General features: G+C 35.6%; 1 protein-coding gene across 1 annotated transcript in view; it reads left to right on the forward strand.

Moving 5' to 3' along the window:
* The window catches only part of LOC306814792 (guanine nucleotide-binding protein G(q) subunit alpha-like), a gene marked incomplete at its 5' end in the record, with an annotated part of 108,736 nt that extends 83,952 nt beyond the window's left edge, over positions 1–24,784 (forward strand). Inside the window, 4 exons of the mRNA XM_079331221.1 lie at positions 6,382–6,510; positions 7,532–7,661; positions 19,775–19,928; positions 22,570–24,784. Coding sequence (XP_079187347.1) covers positions 6,382–6,510; positions 7,532–7,661; positions 19,775–19,928; positions 22,570–22,760 — 604 coding nt within the window. The 3' untranslated portion in view covers positions 22,761–24,784. The remainder of the gene's footprint in view (positions 1–6,381; positions 6,511–7,531; positions 7,662–19,774; positions 19,929–22,569) is intronic.
* Between the last annotated feature and the right edge of the window lie 406 nt (positions 24,785–25,190).

The raw sequence follows: 25,190 nt of genomic DNA on the forward strand, positions 1-25,190 counted from the left end.
GGTGAACGGATAGCAAATTCTGAACAACTATCTGGGATATCTGTGTAGCAGTCATTAGGTTGCAGTGACAAAACCATATAGTCATAATTTAAAAGATGGATATGTGCATTATTATTTAATAAACTGTTGGTTAGTTCTTGCTTACCTTCATTTGTAAAAATTTACATGAATGTCCTAAAGCTATACTTGAGGACAGTTTGTGTTGAAGAATCGTGGATTCTGCTTTTGTGTATTTAGTTTACACGGCCTTATGTAAGCTTTAGCGTAAAGTAGAACAGCAAATAAAAATGAAAGTCTGAAATTCAAAGATCAAGTACTAGCAGCAGAACCATCCTAATCCTATCTTATGCCTTAGATATAGTCCCAAAAATAAAAGCAATGTCTGAAGAAAGATGGGACATGCATACCAAAGTACTACTTCCCATAGAAAAAACTACAGGTTATGCAACAAAACTTGGGAAATTCAGAAAGGGTAGTGGGACTATATAAACCAGGATACAGTATGTATTTCTTTCAGGATGCTTTTTTCGTGCAGTACCAAACATGTTCAACATAATGACCGTATAATTTTTTACACCTCATTTCCTAAAAAGAAAAATTTGTGTGAGCATTTGTTTATTTGGTGACTTGTCTTTTTTAGCCTTTGCTAAGGTTGGTTTTTAGTGATGTAGGAAGATGAAGAAGACAGCTATGGATAAAAATGGATAAATGGATGGATAAAAATGGATAAAAACAACACTGTGTAGATTTCTTCCTAGCTCGCTTCAATCTTAGCTTTATTGTGTTTACTAAAGATTGAGGTAGTTTTGGAAATGGGCAATTTACCTCAACTTTTTATCAATGGTGTAGAATCTTAGAAACACAAACCTCTGCAGAAGTTTTGAGAATGCAGCCACTACTTTTTTACCTTTAGTTTTGCACACTGAAAATTGATTCCATTTACTGGATTGCTGCCTGTTAGCATAGAGGACACTTGTCACAATTATTCTGGCAGCTCTGTGAGACAGGAAAAATCCTGCTACAGCAGCTTTAGCATTTTGTATATGTGCTGTTGAAAGTCAAGTCAGTTGTATGTTTTCTCAAAGATGCAAAAAGATTAAGGCTTTTGTTTTTCAGCACACATTAAAAAATTAATGCTAGGGTTTTTTAGGAGAGTGGCCTCATCAACTGGCTCAAAGTTTTGCAGAACAAACTAAAAAGCTCCAACCCCATCCGAAAACCTCACCAAACCCCAACAGTAGTATGAAGTATAGCCCCAACCTGCTCCAGAATAGCTAGGCTCCAAAGGACAGAGACACATCAAATCTTATTAAATAAATGCATTGCCTAATTATCCTTAGTCATAGACTTTGGTTAGGGTTCTGTTTTCTCTTGCCATTGCCTTGTCTGTGTTTGAATCAGGACGTTTGGAGAGGGTCATATCCATGAACTATCATAATTTTGAGGAGAAGACTTATTTACATTAAACTTCAGAACTCTGGGATTGAAAAGGTGTGAATGTTTATAGTTACTATCATAACAAAATCTGTCTTGTCATTGAATGTAATGGGAAAGCATTTGTATGTGAAATGTTGCTGGTTAAGGCTTGCTTTTATAGCTATGGTTACACTGAAATCACCAACAAACTTTTATGTTAAACAACAGAATTTGTGGAATTTCTTGAGGTTTGTCCTTTCCCTGTTCCCTGTACTCTCATTCTTTCCATAGAGGTGTATTGGCTGGCTGGGAAATAACAAGTCATCATTACTGGTTTTATACTGACCTTTCTATCAGTATGAATAATTACTTGTGTATCAACATGTTTGGTTTTATTTAGAGATTTGCAGTGTAGTATTTCTGGTGTGGTGCCAGTCACATCCTTTCTCCTCAGCAGTGTGTTTCAGAGGCATTCTGCTCTCCAGGGACTTCTGTGCTCAAAGTGTCTCTCAGATTCCTAAGCACAGGGTTTGACAGTGTGGTAGTGTATTAATTCAGCACTTTGCTACATCAGTTTTGCCTGCTGAGTTTAGGAAAAGTTACTAGACAGTACTGATGAGCAGACTAGTCTAATTTTTAACCTCGTAAAGGGAAATTATGTTAGAGATGGATTGAAAGCTGTACCCTTTCTACCTTTGTCTGCCCATGCCCTACTGCCTGCACCTGATCAATTAGGCCATATGCTGAATATAGTTTAATGTTACACAAATTCATCCTATGGATTTATTCCTTAGAAAATGCTTCTTTATGATCTCATAACTTGGAAAAATCTGACCTCAAAGATGCTGGTAAGTAGTAGCTCATTAGCTGGAGGAAGGTGTTTTCATTGAAAGTGTCTGCCCCATGCTGAAGATGCTTCAAGATCTTAATTTCTGAAAGTAAATTCAAGTAAGTTTTGGTAGTCTGTCTTTGTGAGGTGATGTCGCCCTAGGAAACTAAGGCTCAGTATTGAGCTACCTGTTCATGGTGATTGGAGTAATACTCAATTTATTAAAGAATTTTACTGGTTAAAATAGCTGGTCTTCTTAAGCTTAGGAGTCTCACTTCCTTGCTTGATTTCTATATGAGAGATACATGTAGGAAAGTACAGAGTCAGTCGATTTCCATAATCCTGTTCCTGCTGTTTATTTGAAAATGTGGACCGACAGCTCCTTTGACAAGTGCTTTCTTTCAAAGACACTGTTAGCAGCCCCATAGCCTGGCAGCTTCCCTGAAGCTGGCTACAGGCTTAGACCTTGTCATAGGTGATGTAAAAATAAATAATTTGCATGAAGATTGCATTAAAAATAATTACTTTCTCTTGGTGCTGACAGGGGAAAAAAAGTCTTCCTCTGCTTCTGGGCGGCGTGCAGATCACAGGCGTGTTGCTAGATGCTGGTAGCTTGTCCTGACGTCAAGGGAGGTGCACTGCCAGCTGCTCATTACATACTCATTGCCTCAGTAGTGCACCTTCTGCCTATCACTATAGCAACCCCCTGGAAAATTACCTCAGCAGCCACTAAAACTCATTTTTATTAAAACTAATTGCAGATATAATTAACTTTTGGAACTTGGTCTGTATTATAAATTTACTTTGAAACCGTGTATTTTCCCATTTTCTTTCCTTTATGTAATGCCTAGCTGTGTAGGTACTGTTAGGAAGAGAGGCCATATAGCTACAGTGTAACTCTTAGATTTCTTAGTAAGTGGTGAAAATGAACTCTGAGTACCATGTAGCTGAGACCTAAATGTCTTGCACTGTTGCTACTACCTGTACAACCAAATTTCCTGTGGTAATGCTGGTGGTTAGGCACAGTATGACTAGCCCTCAAGATAGCTTCCAGGGTATTTCCAATACCCATATTGCTATTATTGCTTTAAAATTTGGTGCTAGTAAACTGAAAAAAATACCTGGTCTGGTCAATTACTGGCTACTCTCCTTTTGGGTAAGATTGTAGCTATGTCAAGTCTTGTGGTTTGTTTGCAAGAGTGCATGCCTAGTCAGTTGTAGTATACACTGGAGAGTTAGGTGCTTCAGTAAGACTGATTGCAGTAGTTGTTAATTCATTTTGAGTTGGGCATCTACCCTAAAACACTGTGCATATCTCTTAAGTGTTTAAATTTTTTGTGTGAATGGAGGATTTGTTTGCCCAGGAAGGCAGTATAATTAGGGCTGTATTAGCTAAGTGCTTTAGAACCACAGTGAATCAGTTTATTAGTAGGCAGATACATACAAAAGCCCATCAAAATCTTAATTTTCATTTACTTCTCATCCATCTGCATTCAAAAACCCAACACATTTTGTGTAGTGTGGCTTCACAAGTTTTCTTCTTGTTGCAGATAAGCCAGTGGAGGAAATAACTCCACCCTGCTTTCCTGCTGGAGTTTATGGACTTGCCACATCCCAGAACACAGCCATCAAATAAACCAGAATCAGAACAATATCAGTAGTGTTTCTTCAGTATTCCAAATAATTTTGATAGAAACGTTTTATCACTATTGCAAAGTGAAAGAGCTGGCAGCTGGGGATGGTCAGAGGAGCAGCTAGAGTGGTCTGCAGCCAAGAGAGTTGAGAGCAGAAGACCATTGGCATTAGCTAGCACTTTTGACATTTTAATTTAAAGTTGCTGCCTAATAAAGTAATTTAAAAATAAATAAATTACTAGTTTAATAAGCTGTAGGATGTTTAAAGATTATTTGTGCAATGCTGCACCTCCATGGTGATCAGGGGATTTCTTTAAACCCCAGATTTCATGAGGATAAATTTCATGTTAAATATCCCATTGTTTTGTTACAAGGAAAATTTGTAAGTGTAAGTCTTTATTGTGACAGTAAAGCTGTGGTAAGCTAAAAAATAAATTTACAGGAACAGTAAAAATAGTATCATGTGAAAAATCTGTGTGCTGCTGGTATGTCTTTAAATATTAATTGTATTCTAGTTGTCTTTTTGTGTAGTCAGTGTCACCCCAGTCCTTCAAATGCAATGCAAAAATCCATTATTGAGCTTCATAAAGGGAAAATGTCTTGGGGCTTGTCTGTGTGGTACTGTAGATGTAGAGATGTAGTGTTTTGCAGTTAATACGCAAGTTATGATAATGTCTTGAGCTTATGTGTATTGATTTGCTCTCATTGGTGTTTTAGGTAGATTACACCTGACTGAAGAGAGACATTTTAATTCTTTCATATATCAAAAATCTTCAGACAATTATATAAAACAGTGCATTAAATGGAAAGACTCTGATGTCAATCCAAATGACAGTTGTTCTTACTTAAAGAAAATAGAAGGTTTTTTTAAATTTTTACTTTATTTTAGAGGTTATGTAAATTTTAAAAGAGTTTTGCAGCATTTCTAGTGATTTTACATTATCTTGAAGGCAACTTTGTGTTGCTGCTGCTGGCAGAGCTTTCAGTTTGGTTTTCAGAAACGTGTAATCTCCCTGAAGATGATAGCAGAACACGAAGTTACATAATCTTCATGTGATAACCAGAGGTGTAATTGTCTGCAGAACTGTCAGTAGCAGAAAATACTTGTTCCTGTACTTCAGAGCAACAGTGCAAAACTTGATTTCAGTCTGAATTCCAGCACAAATAATTTTTCAGCAGAAATATCTGTTAAAATGTTAAGAAACTCTGAAGAAATCAACAAAAACAAACAAAAGCAGGACAAAAATTCTCCAACAACAAAAAACCAAACTAACAGGAAAACCATCTTTTTCTGTCCAGGGATAATTTCATTGACAATTTGCTGTATGATGGCAGCATTAAAATAGCAATGATAAAAGAATTCAAGTTGTGCAACAAAGACCTGGGATATTTTAATTTAAATAAATTAATACTATAATATATTCATTTATTAGTTTGTCTTCTCAGTGGCTAACTGTAGATTATTTTTCTGCTGTGAACGACCCAAATGTCAAAGAACTTGGTTTTCCTGCAGCAGTCTTTCTGCCACACATCCACCAAAGGGAGAGCATAAGCTTCCTGGTGCACTGACTTCATGAGATGTCCAGCTCCTGGACACACACATGGGTGCCTTCTTTCTTTGGAGGATTTTTTTCATGACAGTTAATTAAAACCTTTAGTACACTGGTGCTTTACAGTGGAAATTTACCATTAACCATTAAGCAGAATAGTTCTATGTTGTAGCTACTGAACCTTTAAAAGCAACGTTATAGCAATTTTGGGTTATTTGGGAGCGTGTTTTAAGTACTGCAGGCTTATCAGCCTAATCAGCAGTTTCAGTGTGAATGCTGGACTTCAGGTGCCAGAGATTGCTCTAATTAGTTTGTGCTGCCTTCTGGTAACAAGATCTGGAGAGTTTTGTGATTGTCAGTGGTTGGGCTTTTCCATTTTTAATTTAGTTTCAAAACAGTGCTCTTTATCCTCTTGTCATTTTATAGCTGGTAATGATCTATTACCAGTCAGTTACACCAGACTGCTATAGATTGTTATCTATTCTGTAGCAGACCATTGTTCTTTGGAAGGTTCATGTTCGTTTATCCAGGTGTGTGTATGTAGTCACTACAGACTGAATATCAAGAAATTTGTTACATATTCCAAGCAAATTTATATTTTTCACACTTTGTATGATACTATGTCTCTAAATTTCCTATAAATTTTCCATATGATTGACAACTTTGGTGAATTTACAAGTGAAAGCCAATCAAAGTTGTATGGGGAAAAAACCCATAGTAATTATGCTGCATTTCTTGTACAGTTAGCTTGAATCTGTGTAAGTGGGGTGGAGTGCATTTTTATATTTTGTCCCCTCTTTTCTGCCGATAATGCTTTTTTTTTTTTTTTTTTTCTCTGTTGTACTTCTCCCTACCCCACAGCCCATTTCCTTCCCAAGTTTTCCTTTCTCTTTTCCTCGGTGAGATGATGGTGTCACTGTCTAGCATTCCTGTTGTTTCTCCCTGTTTATAGCTATCTTAATGACTTGGACCGCATAGCAGATTCCACCTATCTGCCAACCCAACAGGATGTGCTCCGAGTTCGAGTCCCAACAACAGGGATCATTGAATATCCATTCGACTTACAAAGCGTCATTTTCAGGTAGGAAAAAAGGCTTAGCATATGCTCCCTTGGTTTCTTTTGTTTCCTTTTACATTAGCAATGGCAAGTGAGGATATTGGTTTAAAGTGCATAAAAAGCAATTATTCTGTTTCTTACATTTCAGCTTGGTCAATTTATCCTTGTTTAATCTAATTTAGGAGCTCATGTTAAAAATGTCAGAAGGATCAAAGACAATTAGGTTCGTTACTTTTGAGAGTGATTTTTACTGATAAGAAATCTACAATTCATCTTTTCAGTAATATATATCGAAGTTTCACTGTGCATAATGGTCTGAAAATACAACTGTATGTCCTTGTTATTCATGTACATTATGGAATAAAAGGTTGCCATTTGTGCAGTTGATTTTTAGAGAGAAATCACCTTACTTTCATGCAAGTACAGTTGTTTAAAAAAATAACTATGGAATTGTAATTATGAGTTAGACACCTGTGTTTACACTGAAACATGGGATGAAGTGGGAATACATGGCAAGCAAACATGAGTTTTGATTTAGTAGATGCATATTGTTTTCTATTCGTCTGCTTAAAATGGGACAGCTTTAAAAAGTTTTGGGTTTTGATTCTGATAAATGTGGGGGGAAAATGTGGTCTAGCATCTTTTTTGTTTATATCATTGCTTAATACATGGGACATACATTGCCAAATCATTGCTCATGAGACCTTTGTGTCTCATAATTCATGAATTTTTTTTCCACTGATATTTAATAGAATCTGTTGTAAGCAGTCAGTTAATCATGTTTGTTTTAAGTCTGATGGATCCCCTGTATTTGAAATATTGTGAGTCTCAAAGAGTTCAAATACAGAAAATCTGTCAGACTTAAAGCAAACATGATTAACTATCTGCTCACAACAGATTCCCTTAAAAGCAGTGGAAAAAAAATTCATTAACGAAACCAAACCAAATTGTGTTTTTAACTAAATCCTTGACTTCTGTTGTGTATGTGGTTGGGTGTTTATCTGTTAAGGTCTTCATGGAATTGATGTAGTTGTTAATTTTGCAGAATGGTGGATGTAGGAGGCCAACGATCAGAAAGAAGAAAATGGATACATTGCTTTGAAAATGTCACATCTATCATGTTCCTAGTAGCTCTTAGTGAATACGATCAAGTGCTTGTGGAGTCAGATAATGAGGTAAGCAATTGTCAACAAAAACCACGAGCTTAAAAAAAAAAAAAAAGTTTTACCAGACGAGTCTCAGGTGTTTTTTTTAAATACACCTACAAGAAGTCATGCACAACTGGCACTCAATGGAGTGAGAAGTGCTTTAGGAGTCAGAGGGGAGGAAGGGTTCAATCTTCAAGTAGGGCTAAGATGATCCACTCCATGAAGGATTCAAAGAAGTGTCTGTTTTGTGTTGAAGAGGAATACAGTTAAATACAGAGGAATGTTTGTTCATTTACTATTATGAGCAGAGGCACAATAATAGTTGCTGTAAATGAAGACGTTATTTCTAGATTCCTAAGGAACAGAGTCTAGTGTAGTAAATTCTATTCCTTTGACTTAAAGCCCAAGGTGTATATTGTATTTTTATAAAAAAAAAAACAAATAACCACAAAAAAAAGTAAGCAAGTGGGTGGGCTGAGGATTCAAAGCACACTATCCATTATTTTGAATGCAGTTTTGAATGAAGACTAGGGATGATTTTTTTATGTTGAAGGTCTTTTGTCTCTCCTGAGGACTCTTTTAGTTAGTCATTAAACTTTTATGAATATTACTCATTAGCACTGTCCTGTGCCAATCTTTCAGCACATACTTTAAAAAATTAGATGAAAAAAGGAGAATATTTGACAATATCTTCTTCATGGCTGCCTACAACTGACACTGTTTAAGACAGTAGTTGATGTAAAATAAAACAGGTGTCTCTGGACAATCACTTTTTGTATATTGAACTTTCTTTAGGATCAATTTTTTTAAAGGCCTTGGAACTCTGGAAATTTTTACGTTGGTGGTACTTTCATAAAACAAAATTATTGTTACATTAATTGTATAATTATCTGTGTTGTTCAAAGCTGAATTTCCAAAAATTATGATGCAGTGTGCACCAGCTTAATCTCCTGTAATTTTAGAGGCTAGACAGCTGTAGTTAAAAAAGAGAAATGTCTGACTTGGTTTGTTTGTCAAACTGGAAATGACTGGTACTATCTTTTTCTGTTTGCATTATTCTTCTGTAGCCACAGAGTCCACACACAAAATACTAAGCATTTTAATTACACAAACCAAAGCAAAATTTATTGGAGGTTGCATAAAGAAAAATTAGTTATGATAATTTTCAAATACTATTTCAACTATCCAAAGTAAGCTTCAGGGAAGTCAAAACCTTCTTGCAGGTGATTTTTATACCTCACTCCTAAACTAATTATGTTTTTTTTTTTAACAACAGTGGAAAACTCCTGAACCCTTTTGACTTTCAGTTTAAAATACATTCATAACTTTAATTCAAACCAGTTTTTGTTTTCAAGTCATACATACATAGCCTAGAAGGCTTTCCAGCACACTTAGGCCTGTGTTACTCTGACTGTGGGAAGGATCCACTCTTAGACCTGAGCACCAGTCTCGGCACCTGAAGTTTTGGCTTTCGGCAAACTCTTAGCCTGTCTATCTAGATTTTGTTGGTATGCCAGGTCACTGCCTTCTTCCCCTCTTTTTCCCTCCCCTGTGTCTTTAAACACTGCAGTCCCAGAATTAATGGAAGGATGTGTTTATTTATTTCCCAGAAAGCAAAACATAGTTTGTTGGAATGTGGGTGTGGCAGAAATACGGCTTCAAATGTGTTTGTTGACGCCTTGATTTAAGAAATTCAACCTGCAGAGATATTTTTGTTCTTCACTGAGGTGTGATAACCTCGTGAGGGAAGACAGTGATTTAACTTGAAAATTTTGGTAACCATCCAAGAGATGATTTTCACACTTAGCTTTAAATTGTGGAACAGTATTGAAATTTTAGCACCAAAGTGAAGGAAGTGTGTGTGAATGCTCTACTTTCTTAATATGTGGGTCATCAATGTGATACTAGGATAGAATCTAATCATTCTTTGGTCTGTGTGTCTCATATTACAATTAAAATGTCTGACTTGACAATTTACAGTGTTCTGCTATTTCCTTTTCGTTGCTTTCATGGCCTGATTAAACTATGATTTTTGTAAGGTGGCCTACTTTATTTTTTTAATTAGTCCACTGCATATTGCCTGAGCTCTCATTTCCTGTAGTACATTTTTGCAAAGAGAAGTGTTTAATCATTTGTGTCATCCTTTACAGTTAATACAGTTTTTCATTAATATCATTTTCATGAGTAAACAGAAATCTTGAAAAAGTACTGTTTTCTGTTTGGGGTGATGGTGGTTATATGACCTTCCTTGTTAGGAAATAAAGACGCTTGATTTTTATTTCAAAATATAGTGCTTGATGGAGGGTCAATTGTAAGTCTGTTTCTTTCCTTGTTTACCTTATTCAAGAGGTATGCATTTGCATTATAAATCGGATGAGGTTATGCTTATTTCGGAGTCTCTGGATATATGTGAGGTGGGGCTGGGAACCATTTCTATTTTCATACCCTTGAAGGAGTTAAGAATTAAAAGTTCTAAGGAATATAACTTGTGTAAGGGGACACACAGAACGTAAGACAAGAGTTCCGACTGCATGTTATTCAGAGACATGCAGGATGACTTCTGAAGGACACATCCATGAAATTGCACTCCCATGACAAATACCTGAAGAGTTGGGAGCTTCAGAAGATAAGCATGCCTGGTTGTCCAACTGTGTTTTAGCTTGTGATTTCTCTACCAGGCGATAGTCAGACCCAATGACATCTCTTTTAAGTGTGTGTCTGGATTGTACATACTTGATTTTGGTGCATAGGTGCATAACAGGAAGAGTCAGTAAGGATGGTATATTTTAACACATCCTGTAGAAATTTCAGTTGATGTACAGTCATTAAATAGTTCCCACAAATGCAAGGGAGAAATACCTAACTGTTCTAAATTCTAATAAATAAAATAGGAAGTCTGTCTGGATTCACTGCTGAAAATGAGGGCAAAATTTGAACTAGAGGACATAATATACTAATTGCATTAATAGTACTGTAAATTAAGTAAATATTCAATCAATCTGATGTGATGTGGAAAAGGATAACATATTATAAATTAAATTGTTAGATGTTTGACCTTTTCAGTTTTTCAGAAAACTCCAGTAGGATTACAGATGAGATAAAAATGAAGGGATCATATCTCTCTATTAAATGGATTTTTGATATATTTTGTCTTGTGGGTCATGCTCTGGCTCTGAATTATGCCAGCAAATTTGGAGAAATTGGCCGTTTTATCACATGGCAGCATTTAGAATTTCTTATGTTAAAAATCAATTTTCTTAAATAAAGGGGGGTTTTTTTTTCCTAGATTTCCAGTATATATTGCATTTGAATATGTATTAGAGGTGGTTCCTTTCAACATAGCAAATCTCAGCATCTGAGTGCAATAATTAGAAAGATGAGTTCCAGCTTCTTAGGAGAACCGTAACCACTTGCAGTTATGGAAGAACTAGAGACATAACAGTGTATCTGTAAAATGAAGTTCCGTAAAAAAGTGATTTTCATTATCTTTGCACATCTAGTTAAGTACTTAGAAACAGCAAAATTAAGAACAATGTTTATTGAAGCTTGTATATATTTATTGGCACACTAAAAGTCTTAAAGTATGTATGATTTCATATAGTTTGTATAGTTCTGTGGTGGTTATGTACACATTTTTATTTTTATTGGGTTCTCAGTGCAAAACCAGAAAAGATAGAATACAATTTCCTCAGTTCAGCTAAATTAATTAATTAATAGGCTAAGTGAAAATTAGAAACTTTCTAAACTATCAAAAAATAAATGCTGTCTTTCCTGAGGTATTTTCAGAGGCTGCAAAGCAACAGAGGCATTGGAAGCATAAAGTATGCATTGATATAAGATGTTTTTTATATGTAAGTCATTATGAGTGTTCTGAACATTGCACAAAATATATTGGGGGGAAATCCCACTTTAGATTATTTTCATCAGAGATAATGCATTTTTGGTTAAATTGCAAAATGTGAAGTTTTTACTGGTTTGCAGGTAAATTGTGAACCTTCTTGATAAGAGGAGGTTGTTGTTAAGTAGAGTACTAGACCTTTTAAAAATCACCCTTTGTTTGAAAGCCCTTTTAAACTTTGTACTGTATCTTAAGAAATTACATTTTATTTAGCTGCAGCCAAAATTGGTAATTTTAACATTATAATGCCATGGAATTTCTCTTAAAAGAGGAGCACCTTCCCTTCCCTATTGTCATCAAACTGTCACTCAGTTTTCATTGAAGTTTTAATAAAAGTGCCATCTGCTTATAATCCATGTTTTTACAGGTTTGATTGTGGATTACAGTTCTTATGGAAAAGGATTGTAATGTATGAAGCACGCAGGAATTGCTTAAGAATTCTGAGATTTTAAAATAATAGGAAATTTGATTTTTTTTGGCTTAAGAAATTCTAGACACATTATCCTAAAGGTGTTTTCCAACCTAAACAGTTCTGTGATTCTGTGCCTTCAAGCATGTGTCTAATACTGCCATTACATCCTGTCTGTTCTCTTTTCACACATACTAAGGTGTGTTCTAGGATCTGTCTCTTCTGAGAACTTGGCAAATGCCATATTGCTCAATGGACATTACAAAAAAAGATGCCATAAAGATGATTTCCCCGTGTTTTGTCCATTGACTTTCACTTTCTTTCAGTATGGTTTTGTCTGCTTTTAGGACCTGCATAATCTAACCTGGTAGAATAACCACATTGAATCTTTATTCCAGTCATGATCAGTGCCTTTTGAAACCTTGTAACATGGATTTTTGCATGAGGTGCCATTATCTTCATCCTGAACTGAAGGAGTTCCTCAGAAACTTGTCTAAACCTGCTCCATTGCACTGCAGTGTGATGACATACAGTGGTGTAGCAGCCAGCTGTGTAAAGACTGCTACTTGCTCTGCTTGAGAATTCTGCTGCTGCAACTTCATGCTCTCTATTCTGTGTTCAGCATCCCATTGTCTTAGAGCTTTTTATCCTGAGTTTACAGACTTCTGAAGCAGCAGCTGTTACTTACAAAGTGCAGCTGTGATCCCCCATCAGGTCTTCCAGGTTTCTAAAATGCAGAATACTAAGTTCATTTACCAGTACCAGGTGTTTACATGGCACTAGCAGTAAGAAGGCATAATTTTGTTGTTTGAAATGTGAAAAGAACCAGTAGGTCTGGAGGTGGCTGGAGCAACATTTCCAATAGCCACTGCACATACCTTTCAGGCATTCAGGGGGTCTCAGACAACCTAGAACACCTGTATCTCTGGAATACAATAGATGAAAGGAAGAAGGCTCCATCTGACTTGAGTCTCTTATAGAAGCAGCATGGAGCTAAATACTCCAGGAAGAAAGTTGCTCTTAAAAATTTTCTGTCCAAAATGTTACCAACAGGGGGTCATTAATGTGACTTAATAGTCTGTAAATACAGTGGCTGTCTGTAAAACTGTTTTTGACTTGATGTTCCTGTATCATGAGGGCTGAAAGCAGAATTGTTGGTTTAGGGAGGTGGGATCTCCATCCTGAGGAGACATGTTCAAAGCTTGACTGAATGCAGCCATGAGTAAAATGATACAATGACAAAGTTTTTCCTGCTGGGAGCAAGGAGTTGTACCTGATGACTTCCATGTAAAGATCCACTCCAGTGTAATTTCTTCTTTGATTCTAGAAAAAAATATTATATGACATGTGAAAGGAGGGGTTTTTCTTTGTTTCCTTGAGGAGCATCTTTGTAGTCATGTCATAAGGTTTATCCATGGCTTCTTTAATACCCCTGTAGAGCCCTACTTTATTCAACAGTGGGTATCTGCATTTATGTAGTTACCTTCACAATACATAATTTACACTGAAGAGCTGTCTTGCAGTTTTATCAGATGAAGTCAGAACAGGATATTAAGAAAACTAGGGCTTCAGTATCTCAGCCTCAACTACAAATTGAAACTGAACAAACTTTGTTAGAGTGGTTTTCTGCAATGTTTTTGTGCTTCAAGTAACTGAATAAAGGCACTGTTCTTTTCATTAATGGAAAATTTTGTTGTTTGTAGTTTCCCTCACCAAGAAAGGATCAATGTTGGTTAGTTGGTTAAAAAATATTCCAGTTAACATCTAATTTGTTAAAAATACATTTTAAAAATTACATGAAACCCAGGATAGGTATTTTTACTGTTAGGTCATTTGTGTTTATGTAGGTATGGAGATGCAGGCACACATGCTTACATTTTGAATACGAACAAAAGCAATCAGTAGAACAGATGGGCCTAGATGGAACATGTGTAGTGTTCATTTGTGTAACATATTAACAGGTGACAAATTGGTACAGTGTTCCAGTCACACTTTTTTTTTGAGGTGGGCAAAAATAAAAAATGGCATGAGGCTGCACAGTTCAGGGTGTATTTACTCTTCAAAGAGGCAATTATCTGAACAACCTATTTCATTTTTTCATCAGAACTCTCCTGCTGTTTGCATCTAAGTATGCTTCCACTTCTCTTCCAGCACTGTGTTCCTTATTCACAGGTTAGTCATACATGGCTTAGCATGCAGGCTGAAGGAAAACAATTCTGAGATCAGAGGATTTCTGTCCTTCTGTATCATAAATAAATGTAATGTTTCAGTTGGCTGGTTTTTCATCAGCAGCCAACAATCCAGAACAATTGAGCATATGGCAGAGGGATAATACAAACTTCCAGTTAGAACTAAAATCCTCAAATAGTCTTTGTATTTATTTTTTTTCTCCCATGGGAAATCAAATCTCCAGAACTGATTGTTTATTTGGGAACTTGAGAAAATAGCACAGTAAGTACCTGTGCCAAATCTATGCTGGATATATTGTATCTGTTCATACCTGTCCACACAAATGCATGTTTCTTTTTGGCTTGTGGATAAAGAACCTTTTGAATGTAAGCTATGAGTACTGGGAAAGATTTGCATCTGGAAGAGTCAGAACCTCTCTCTCTCTTTTGTTGTAGTGGGTGGTTCATAATGGAAATGGGGGATTGGATAATCATGAACCAGCATACAGAGGCTGCCAGAAATGCTGCTTGTAAATGTTGTTACTGGCAAAGATGTGACTGTCACTTTTTTTTTTTTCTTCTGAATAACCAGTGTCAGGACTGTAGGACTGTCCAGGAAAGAGCCTTTTTCAGGGACTACTTAATTTTAAAATATTTTCACTCATCTTTCTCCGTTATCTGTAGATATCTAAAAAATAGCCAAATCTATGTTTCAATTTTTATTGTGAGAAGTAATTTAAGAGCCATTTTTGCATTTAAAAATTACTTGATAGCAATACTTGAACCATACTTTAGGATTACTCTATAGACCTTTTTTTTTCTTGACAGTATTTTTGTTTCTTGATGGTTGTTGAACATGTTTTAATGGATTCCAGCTATTACTTGCTTCATCTGTGTCTCTGCTGGGTACATAAAATTGCCGTCTATTTTCAAGTGCAGTGCTGGAAATTCAGTTTATGGGAGAGTTGAGAGCTCTTCTTCCAGGTGGTTGAAGAATGCAGTTCTTATCTACAGAGATGTCTTCCAAGTCCTCTACCCGAAGCTGTTTTTTTCAGGCTAGTTTTCAGAAAGATTGAAGACAGTGAACAAAAATAAAGGAATTATTCCTGAGCTCTATTTGAAATGGCCTCTGACTGCATTTGTGTTACTAATCAAAATACTTGGGCAACCTTTGCAGTTTTAACTTAGATTCTAGTTTCTGCCGTAGAGCTACTAGATTGTGTTTTCATACTGGTGGCAAAAATACAAAGCACTTCCTATTTTGTTTCTGTATGTACTTCTTTACTAGTGGACTCTGCACTTACCTCCCACTTCCTCATTTCCTCTATTTCCCAGCTTTTACGTAGCAGCTTAATTAAATTTTTAGCCAAGAAATACTCCGTGGGTCTTTCTGTACAGCTTGACATTGCTTCTGTGAAAATATTTGCTGGAAGTCTTAGTTGAATAAAGGAGACATTCCAAGTTAATATAGAGTTGTACATAAAAAACATTCACAATGAAAGGTAATAATAGAGTCCATTACAGTGACACTAACCTTCTGAAATATTAACCTCTGCTTTTCCTGAAGCTCTCTTGCGTCAGTGTCTCATTTTCTACAGTTATCATCTCTGAATGGCCTCTGACTCAAATAAACATTTTGCCAGCATACACAAGCTGCATACTCAGAGCAAGTTGTTCACTGAAATATGCATGTTTACCTCCTTGCCACCTTTTTCTCTCACTGCATTTCAGCAAAATGTAGTTCCTCAAAATCTTTGAAATCCTAATTTTTTAACAGACACTGCTTAAATTCCAAACAATTTTTTTAAGATATGTTCAGTATGTGAGTTACAGCATGCCCACTAGATGCCACTCTAGATAATCATTAAGGCAATAATGGCTGAAACTCCACTAGTGCTTCTCTGTTTTTTCAGATTAATATTTTACTAAGTGTTTTCTGTCAAAGCACTGTTTGTTAGCTGGGAAATGCTGCTGAAATGCTGCTTTCCTTTATCTTAATACCTGCTGATAAAACTCTTAAATGTGGTTTTAGTACTCTTGCAAATATTCTTCAGGGTCTGACAATTGAGTGCTTACAAATTATACCAATTTTTTTATTTCTTTAATTGCAGGAGTAATTGCATTTTTCCAGAGCAACTGATAGCAAAGAGAATTTCAGTATTCACATCCAAACTAGAATTTCATCATTTTAATAAGGAAATTGAAAGTGTACATATAAAAATAAAATTGGAAGTATACTCCTTTTTAATCCATTAAAACTTAAGAGTAAGTTTGCATTTGGATAAAAGTGTAGGAAAATGTGGTTTATAGTTTTGCTCACATTTATGTTAATGTTTAACAGTTATACAAAAACTTTACAGGATAAAATCTTTTATATAAGTACATGATAGAAATTCCACTTTATTTTTGTTTCATAAAAACATGCTTCTAATCATAAAATTTGACAGTCATGTGATTCATTAGTAAGTACAGTGTTTTTTCTTGGTATTTATTTAGATATTAGGATAACTTTGGCCAAAATTATTTAACCTGTTTATGGTTAACAAATTCACTATTGGAGTATGTCTGCAGTATTTGTTACTTTGTCTCTTAATGACGTTTTTACATTGGACTGGCAACTCTGTCAAGTTGTATGGAAGGTGGAGAGTTCTACTCTGGCATCTGTATATCCTAATAAGAAACATAAAGGAACAGCTGGTGATACCAGTTTTTTTAATGCAATTTAGTATTGACTGCAGACAAAAGCTGAGCAGGGACGTTGTCCAGCAAATCTTTAGGGATGGTGAAATAATCCTGCAGCTCATTTTCCATGTGCCAAGCTGGGGAGGCTGTGATGAGCTGTTGCTGCTGTTGAACAGCAGTTGCTCTTGAAGGTTGGCTTCACTGCTGACATTGGCCATCAGCTACTGAGAAAACCTTGAGCCTCATCTAGCTGGATGTTTCTGTACATTACTTATTCAAGTTTCTGTCTGCAGCAATACTGTAGCATGAAACTGTCTTTTACACAAGAAATAGGGCATCCTGTTAAAGAGAAACTGTTTTCAGAACAGTAGTTCAACCATATCATCTTGTGATTAATTAAACGGATTAAAAATATTATGGCACGTATATTTAATGAAGCAAAAGAGTGAGCATGCAAAGGAGTGAGCTATCATTAGAAACAAAACCAGTTTCAGACAAATTTTAGAGGGTACTAAGCAGTATTGTTGGAGGAATTAACTCTGGCATAAAATTGGGTTTTCTATGCTGTGACATCCATAAAATTTGAGTTGTCCTTAGTAATTAGATAAACAGAGAGGTGAAATATAGCAGAAAGTTAGGCAGAGATTGATTAGTCAGAAATTAATCACTTAATATTTTTTCTTTAATTAACCAGTCATGGTAAAATAAAATAATGAAACCATTATAGCATTTTAATCTGTTATGGCAAACTGGGGACCTGTATTTCTTTATGCAGGCAGATAAAATTTACTTGAAAATCTCTAGGTCAACTTTCAATGCCCAGGAAGCATCTGGAGACTACATATCTAAATGGAAACATATCAAAATGTCAGTTCACTGTCCTTAACACAATTTGCTTTAATTTCCCTTTGAAATAATTCGGAAAGGGTTTATAAATACCATTTCATGGTCACCTTATCTGTTGGAAAAGCATGAAGGGCCCAGAGCCAGTGTTCTGTGAGGATGGTGTGAGAGACCTGAGCTTGTTTAGTCTGGTGAAGAAGATACTAATGCTTGCCAACAAGTATTTCTGAAGTTGCACATGTGCCATGGAGCTGAACTTTTTGAGTTGGGCCATAAAACAGATATAACTCAACTGGGGAGCTCCCATTACCTTTTCTTAAGGTTTTGTTAAGAGAAGAAGTGTATACAGAATGTTGAGAAGAAAATATCTTATTGAAAATTAGTCTAAGGAGTTAGGTTTTATGCTCAGCTGTGTTGACATAAGTGTTTCTTTCCTTTCAGAGTGAAGTCTTGGCACTGTTGAAATTAGTATGAGTAATGAGATCTGACTGCATGGAAGCAAATATTTTATTATTTATTACTCTGCATTAGTTTTTCAGTATATAAATTCAGCTATTTTCATTCACCACAGCAACGTGCAATAAACAGACCAAATATCAACTTTTACTACAAAACTGAATTAGTTTACTATTTGGGTTTTTTTCCTTTTTTGTATTACGCTTCTATTGAGTTTTTCAAGTTCCCATTCATGTTTATGTTGGCCTGTCTAAAATGCAAATTAATGAAAGTAAATATACACTTATAGCAGAACTGTGTGAGTTATCTGACTGATTATTGTATGGTTCAACAACAGCAGAATCTGCAGAATTATGTTCTTATTCTCTGGAGCCCCATTTGGTGGTGAAAGAGTCTTTTTCAGGGGGCTACAGCTTTAAATAGTAATAATAATGATAAAAGAAGTAAGTTAGTTCCTGTGTTTCAAACCATATTTGCTCTGGCTCTGTATTAACCAGGTCAAGTCAGCCTAACAGTTCAGAGCTAATCAAAGTGTGACATTATTCTACAATGGCAGAAGAGTGTTAGAAATAGAAAAAACTGTAGGCTTTTCTGGTTCTTCAGCTACAATGCAAAGTGGTTTCGGGAGCAGTTAAGGAGTTAAAGGCTAATCCAGTGACATTGTTACCAAAAATCAGTAAAAATAAAACTCCTTAGCCTCAGTGTTGCATTAAGAAGTAGGCATTCTGTATTTTGCCAGATGCACGAGAGGGTAGCTCCTCCAAATACTGTGCATGCTGGGTACAGGACATTTTCTGTTTATATATTGTATTTTACATACCTATTCCTTGATTGTCCCAGACTAAACATACATATGGTAACATTTCCCCAAAATCCTTGACATCTGGTTGCTTCCCTCTGCATGTGCATTCTTTTGTTTTGAGGGTCTCTTTGCTGGTTCCTGGTTGTCAGCAATCCCAAAGTCACACTTTACTGCCTGGTGAACAGGTAAAAGTTAGCATAACTGAGCTGGATGGTTGCTTTCCAGTTTTTATTCCTACAGAATAGGCATTGGTTCTTCTGTAGGTTGGTGGGTTCTGAACAATAAGCAATGTATTAGTCCATCAGGTGCAAACAATTCTTCATCTGGCTACAATGATAGAAACAAAATAAACAATTTACAGTTTTTTAAAATTCTGTGTCGTGAACCTTTGATGTTGACAAAGTATTCTTAGGTTTTAAATTTGCTTGAAATTATTTTAATCTGATCTCTAAGAATTGCTGTACTCTGTATTCAAAATTTCAGAAAGGCATGTAAAATCAATAATGTTCTGAAACCTTGAATTGGTTGTCTTGTATGTGTCTGCCATTAATTACTTGCATTTCAATAAGCTCTAGTATATTGGCCAATTGTAGCTGTGCATATTCAGACTTCACAAATGTACCTGTTACAACTTTCATGTTTTTGGCTAGTGTTTTAAAGAATACTTACACACTTAACTAGCTGAATTTGCAAAAGGAAAATGCTTGAATATTTAATTTACTGATTGCTTATTACTTTTAATTTAAATTGTATCTTATATATTGGTAGGAAAGTGCAAAACAGGAAATGGATCTTTTTGCCAAATTCAGTGAAAATGCATTAATTTCTTTTAAAAAATTGAATCTCATTATCACCAAAATTCTGCTCTCTTTTTCATTCCAGAATCGAATGGAAGAAAGCAAAGCTCTCTTTAGGACAATTATCACATATCCATGGTTCCAGAACTCTTCAGTTATTCTGTTCTTAAATAAAAAAGATCTACTAGAGGAGAAAATTATGTACTCCCATCTAGTTGATTATTTTCCAGAGTATGATGGTAAGTGTAATGAGATCAGAACTATGCTCTGTTTACACTGTAGTACTGGCAAATTGTGCTAGCCTTGTCCACATCCTGGACAGATAGACCCTTGGGTATGTTCCTTAAAAAATACTAAAAATTGTAAAATGTGATTGAACTTTTGCAGAATTTTTAGACTACTAGTATTTTGTTTTGTACTGTAATGACTTGTGGGTCAGATGGCAGAACCTTTACTGGGAAATTGTTGACTTTTAGGTGAGTATTGTCATACTAGTAGTGGACCACATTCTGACATTTTTCATAAGTTAGAATGAGGGTTTAAATTGAAATACAGGAGTTAAAAAGAAATAGAAACACATTCCTCAGTTGTCCATATAATCTTCTATATTTCTGGTGTTTTGAAGTTTGCTTTTATGTAAGATTGAGTACCTAAGGAGAAGTGTCATAAGCTCTCTGTAACACTCAGAGAGACAAGCAACCACCTCTTGCACCCATTTATTGGGTTTTAAATTGTGTTTTAATTTTACATTAATTATTTGAAGTTAATGTGTTTGTCCATTAAAAAAAAAATCTGGGCTATATAAATGTTTCTACTAAAGCTGTACTTTGAGGAAGTTATCATGAGGGGAAAAGCTAAGCATTTTGAGGTGGATGAGTGAATGAGGCCTTGGTAACAGGGAAAAATCAAATTCATATAATGAGAGGTCTAAAGAGCTATATGTTCCTATTTTTTAAAAAGAGAATTGATTTTGTCCCACCAGGAAGGAATAGTGGATTGGGAAGCTGAGAAAATGATTAAAACTCTCATGTTCAAATATGGAAAGTAGTAATGGGAAAAATGTACTTTTTGTTTTCTATTAAAGAGGAAGAGAACAAAAAAAAAAAGCCTGCAGGATCAGAACACGTTATTTATTAAGTCAGTGTAAATTTAGTTTCATAGTAATGTACAGAAGAGAACTGGCAGTTGGATAGAAATATTCTTGTTCTTTTGAATTTACTTTGTGTAACAAGTTCCCTAGACATCCCAAAGGTGAGTAGACCTTAAAGTCTGCTCTGTTACCACCTCTCAAATGCTGACAAAACCTGTGTAAAATGCTTGTCCAGGGAAAAATGAAAAAAAGAAGAGAAAATTCAACCAGTTCATAAAAACTTTGTCTTGTCCTTTGCCATTGGTGAGGGTAAAAAAACATAATGGACTGTCAGGGATGTGGGAGTGAAGACCTACAAGTGTTTGAGAATCTTTTGTTTCTTGATTCTGCAGATTTTGCAGGACCTAACTCCAGAGACAGTTAGTTTGATGTGATTACTTCTAGTGGCAGGTGGGGTCTGTGGCTTGCAAAGGTCACCATGCTGTCTCCTCTTCTGTGCCAGTACATTGGGGGTGTGGGAAGTGAGAGATAGGAGGAAGGTATCAGAAATAAGTATTTTTCAGTTGTATTGCTTCTCTCACTCTTCAGAAGGGAGAAAGTAGCCTAGGGATGAGAACTGCTGGCCAGGGTGGCAAGTTGGACAGATTAAATGGAGTTACGGGGTTCTGCTGCCCAGTGCATTAGTACGAGCTTTGAAAGGGAGACTGAGCCATGCTCCTAGGTCAGTGTAGAGCATAAAGACATGCTTTGCATGCCAGTATTAGACAGCTGACTGACAGGCTGTGAGAGGGAGAGAGGGCAGACACAGAAAAGAGGCTATAGTTGAGAGGAAAAGAAGAGAAAAATATTGATGTAGCACTTACATAGATCTTCATGGTATAATTTAGAGCCAGACGTGGAAAACTGCTGATTAGGGAAAGCGGTGACCAAGAAAGCTACTAACTCATATGATAGTTCTTTTCTAAATCTCTTACTTAGACCAGAAACACTTCACCATTTAAATTTAACATTTAGCAGCATGTGGCTTATGTTCTTGCTTCTGCAGTGCTCTTTTGGCCGTCAACATGAATGAATCCTCACTGTTCCAGGCTGGTAGTAATTACCTTCTGTGATCTTTCAAGCTGAAAATGTAGTTAGGTTAGATTGACTCTGTCCTTCTGAGGACAGTCCTTAATTCAGATCTGATGGGATCATTAACATATATTATTTAGATACCGACTGATTGGTTAGAACATGTGCCTTTTGCAGACAACAGTTTCAGCTGGAGGGCAGCTGTGTATTTTATTATTGCTTAAAGTGAATTAACTATGACAATGTCTGACCCAGTTTGGGTAAAATTTCACTATGCTTCTACTAAAATTTACATAAAACTAGTAAATCTTGCCATGCTAAAATAACTGAAGTATAATTTAAATGTAGTCAGTTTAGACTGAACATTCACCTTTTCTACTAACTTTTAAAGATTTAATTATTTAGCTAGTTTTTTAATATTTTCTTTCTGTGGATTTATAAATCACGTGTTTTAAAACAGGTAATTTATCTTGGTGAAGAAAGAAGATAGTCAGCAGCAAAAGAGCATCTCTGACTCGGTGAACTTCTGAAACTTCCTTCCTTTATTTTTAATAGTTCTACCACAAGGAATGCAGCAGCCAGTATATGATATTATTGATTAGTAAAAGGTTCCCCATCTTCTCTTCTGTGGGGATCACAGACTAAGCCTTTTTTACTTTCTTTTAAAGAAGTGGTAATACAAAATTGACTTTAAGAAAACTGAATTTCTCTTATTCCAGGACCACAGCGGGATGCACAGGCAGCACGAGAGTTCATCCTGAAGATGTTCGTAGACCTGAATCCAGACAGTGACAAAATTATCTACTCTCACTTCACATGTGCTACAGACACAGAGAACATCCGCTTCGTCTTTGCTGCTGTCAAGGACACAATCCTACAGTTAAACCTGAAGGAGTACAACCTGGTCTAACTGTACCTGGGGGGTCCTCCCAAACCTACTTTCCGTGATTGAAGATACGCAAGAGGGACTGTATTATAATCTGTGAAAACAATTTGCATAATACTAATTTATTGCCGGCCTGGACTCTGTGAATGTACACAGAGTTTGTAGTTAATATTATGATTTTATTTAAAGTATATGGAGGAAAAACAAAAGATGCTGAAGTACATTCACAGCACATTTCCTCATTTTTTAGGCAAAACCTTGTGACTCAATGTGTTTCAAATTCTCAGTCGTACATTTACAAAGGATAGCAGTTTTCTGCTATTGAAGCAAAATTGAGCTGGTTTCCTCTTTCCCTAAACCTTTCTCTCCCCCTCCTTTCCTACTTCCCTTATCTTTTAAAAGGTACAATTGCCTTTTTTTTCTCCCAGTTGCATTCCTGGGTGAAATATTTTCTGTTGAGTGATTTGGTCAGGAAAACACTATCATCACAGTTTAAGTCATCAGTCATTCTAATTTTACAGTATGTACTTTCTTTGAAGGATCAAAAAGTATTGATACTGTGATTTTTAAATTCTTTACATGGGTGTCTTCATTCTGTCTTCACTTCTCACACTAGAACATTGGGATTGCAAAACAGAATTACAGTTGTCTAAGGATAATAAATTTTACCATAGTTTTACAGTTAAGAAAGGTGCACAGAAGACAGTAATGAAGTAATTAAGAGAGAATCTGGAATGTACATGGAATATGTTAGAACCTCTATTTAATTGCCATGTGCCATTTTTTCTCTCTTCTTTTATTCACAAATGCCAAATAGGAAAGTCATAGACACTACATTTTCCCCAGTAACTACAGCCTGAACAGTGTTTTTCTCAGTTGTGTGGGGTGTTTTTTCTTAAGTTAGAGCTTTTTTAAGTGTTCTTTTTCCACAGTAGAAAAATTATTTTTATTGTACAAAATTCATGTTGCCAAATCTGGCTTTTTATAAAACCAATGCTCTTGAAACATAAGATACTGATTGAAATGCCAAATGGATGGGCTGGGGACTGACCTGATTGAATCAACTGCCAAATGATTGACACACACAGTTTCAGCTCATGTGTTCCCTTTTTTAGATTTTCTAATGCCAAAAGCAACATTTAAGTGGATATGCTGTGAGGTGTACCATGCACCCACATGTAGTCTAGTAATTCAAAGACAGTTTAGATCTGTCATTTTTGTCAGTTATGACATGAGTTTCTGTAATAATGTCAAGGCACCTTCAGTTGTATTACAAGAAGTTATTGATGAGAGATATATTTGGGAACCTTTTCAGATAGGGCTGATTGTTAATTATTTACAGGCATTTGATAGGCTTTCCTGCAAAACAGCCTTTCTTAATGCTCTTTAGAAGAGATTTATAAATGCAAATGAAGCAGTGAGAAAATCATTCTTGAAACTTCCATGTGCAATTTTTTAACAACAAAAGTGCAGCACAGATTGATGAGCCTTTATTCTGCAGCTTAGGTTGAAAGGTGTTTTTTGACCAGGTGCATGATTGCTAGTGAGAAAACTCTATAGAGTTCAGACATGTGATTGGATTGATTATCTATAATGCCAACTGGCACTAGAGTGCACTTAAAACAAAAACAGCTGCCACATAGTAGTGGATGGGAGGTGGAAAAAAGAATGGCTTATTAGTTAATTACCAAAGTTAACAATAAATACTAATGAGATATTTTTCATCCTTAACCCTCTCAAATCCAAAAGAACGATAATAAGAACAGTTGCTATTTTTTGCTCCCTCTTAAACACCTTGTAATTTAAAACTGGTTGTAGGTATAGTGCAATTATGAATGCTATAATCATTGTACATACATATATATATATATATGGCAGCATCCATATTGGCTTTGTAATCATTAATTTTTGGCAAATTGAATGTGCTGTATTGATATGTATCTATGTAATTGTATTGTATGTCTTATAGCTAATTCACATTTTAAATAATGTTATTTTATTTACTTTTTTAAGAGAGAAGAATGTAAATTTTGTCAGTTTATTTCTGACTAGGGATTTGTTGTTGTTTTTATTTACAAAACAAAATACTATAGTGCAGAGCGGTACTAGCATCGTGCTGTATAAAATCATTTGCACATTCCTGAGTAGAAGTAAATTGGAGACACAAAGATAGAGATGATTCACATTCAAAACAATGCTCAAATCTTGTCAGGGCTTTATACAGCTGTAGAAAACAATCCTATTAAAAGAATTTATGCCGTTATATCTTATATTGGAACACAAGCTTCAAATAGAAATTTAATTTTTTTATTTGACTGATTCACATTACGTTATTTTCACTTTTCTGATAGCTTTATTGGAAAAGTAAATTCAGAGGTATTTCAAATCATTGTACATAAGTACTAAGGCATATATGCTGTTGCCCTAAAAATACCGTGATAAAATGCAAAACAT

Source organism: Erithacus rubecula, assembly GCF_903797595.1.
Source record: "Erithacus rubecula genome assembly, contig: SUPER_Z_unloc_2, whole genome shotgun sequence".
NCBI lineage: Eukaryota > Metazoa > Chordata > Aves > Passeriformes > Muscicapidae > Erithacus > Erithacus rubecula.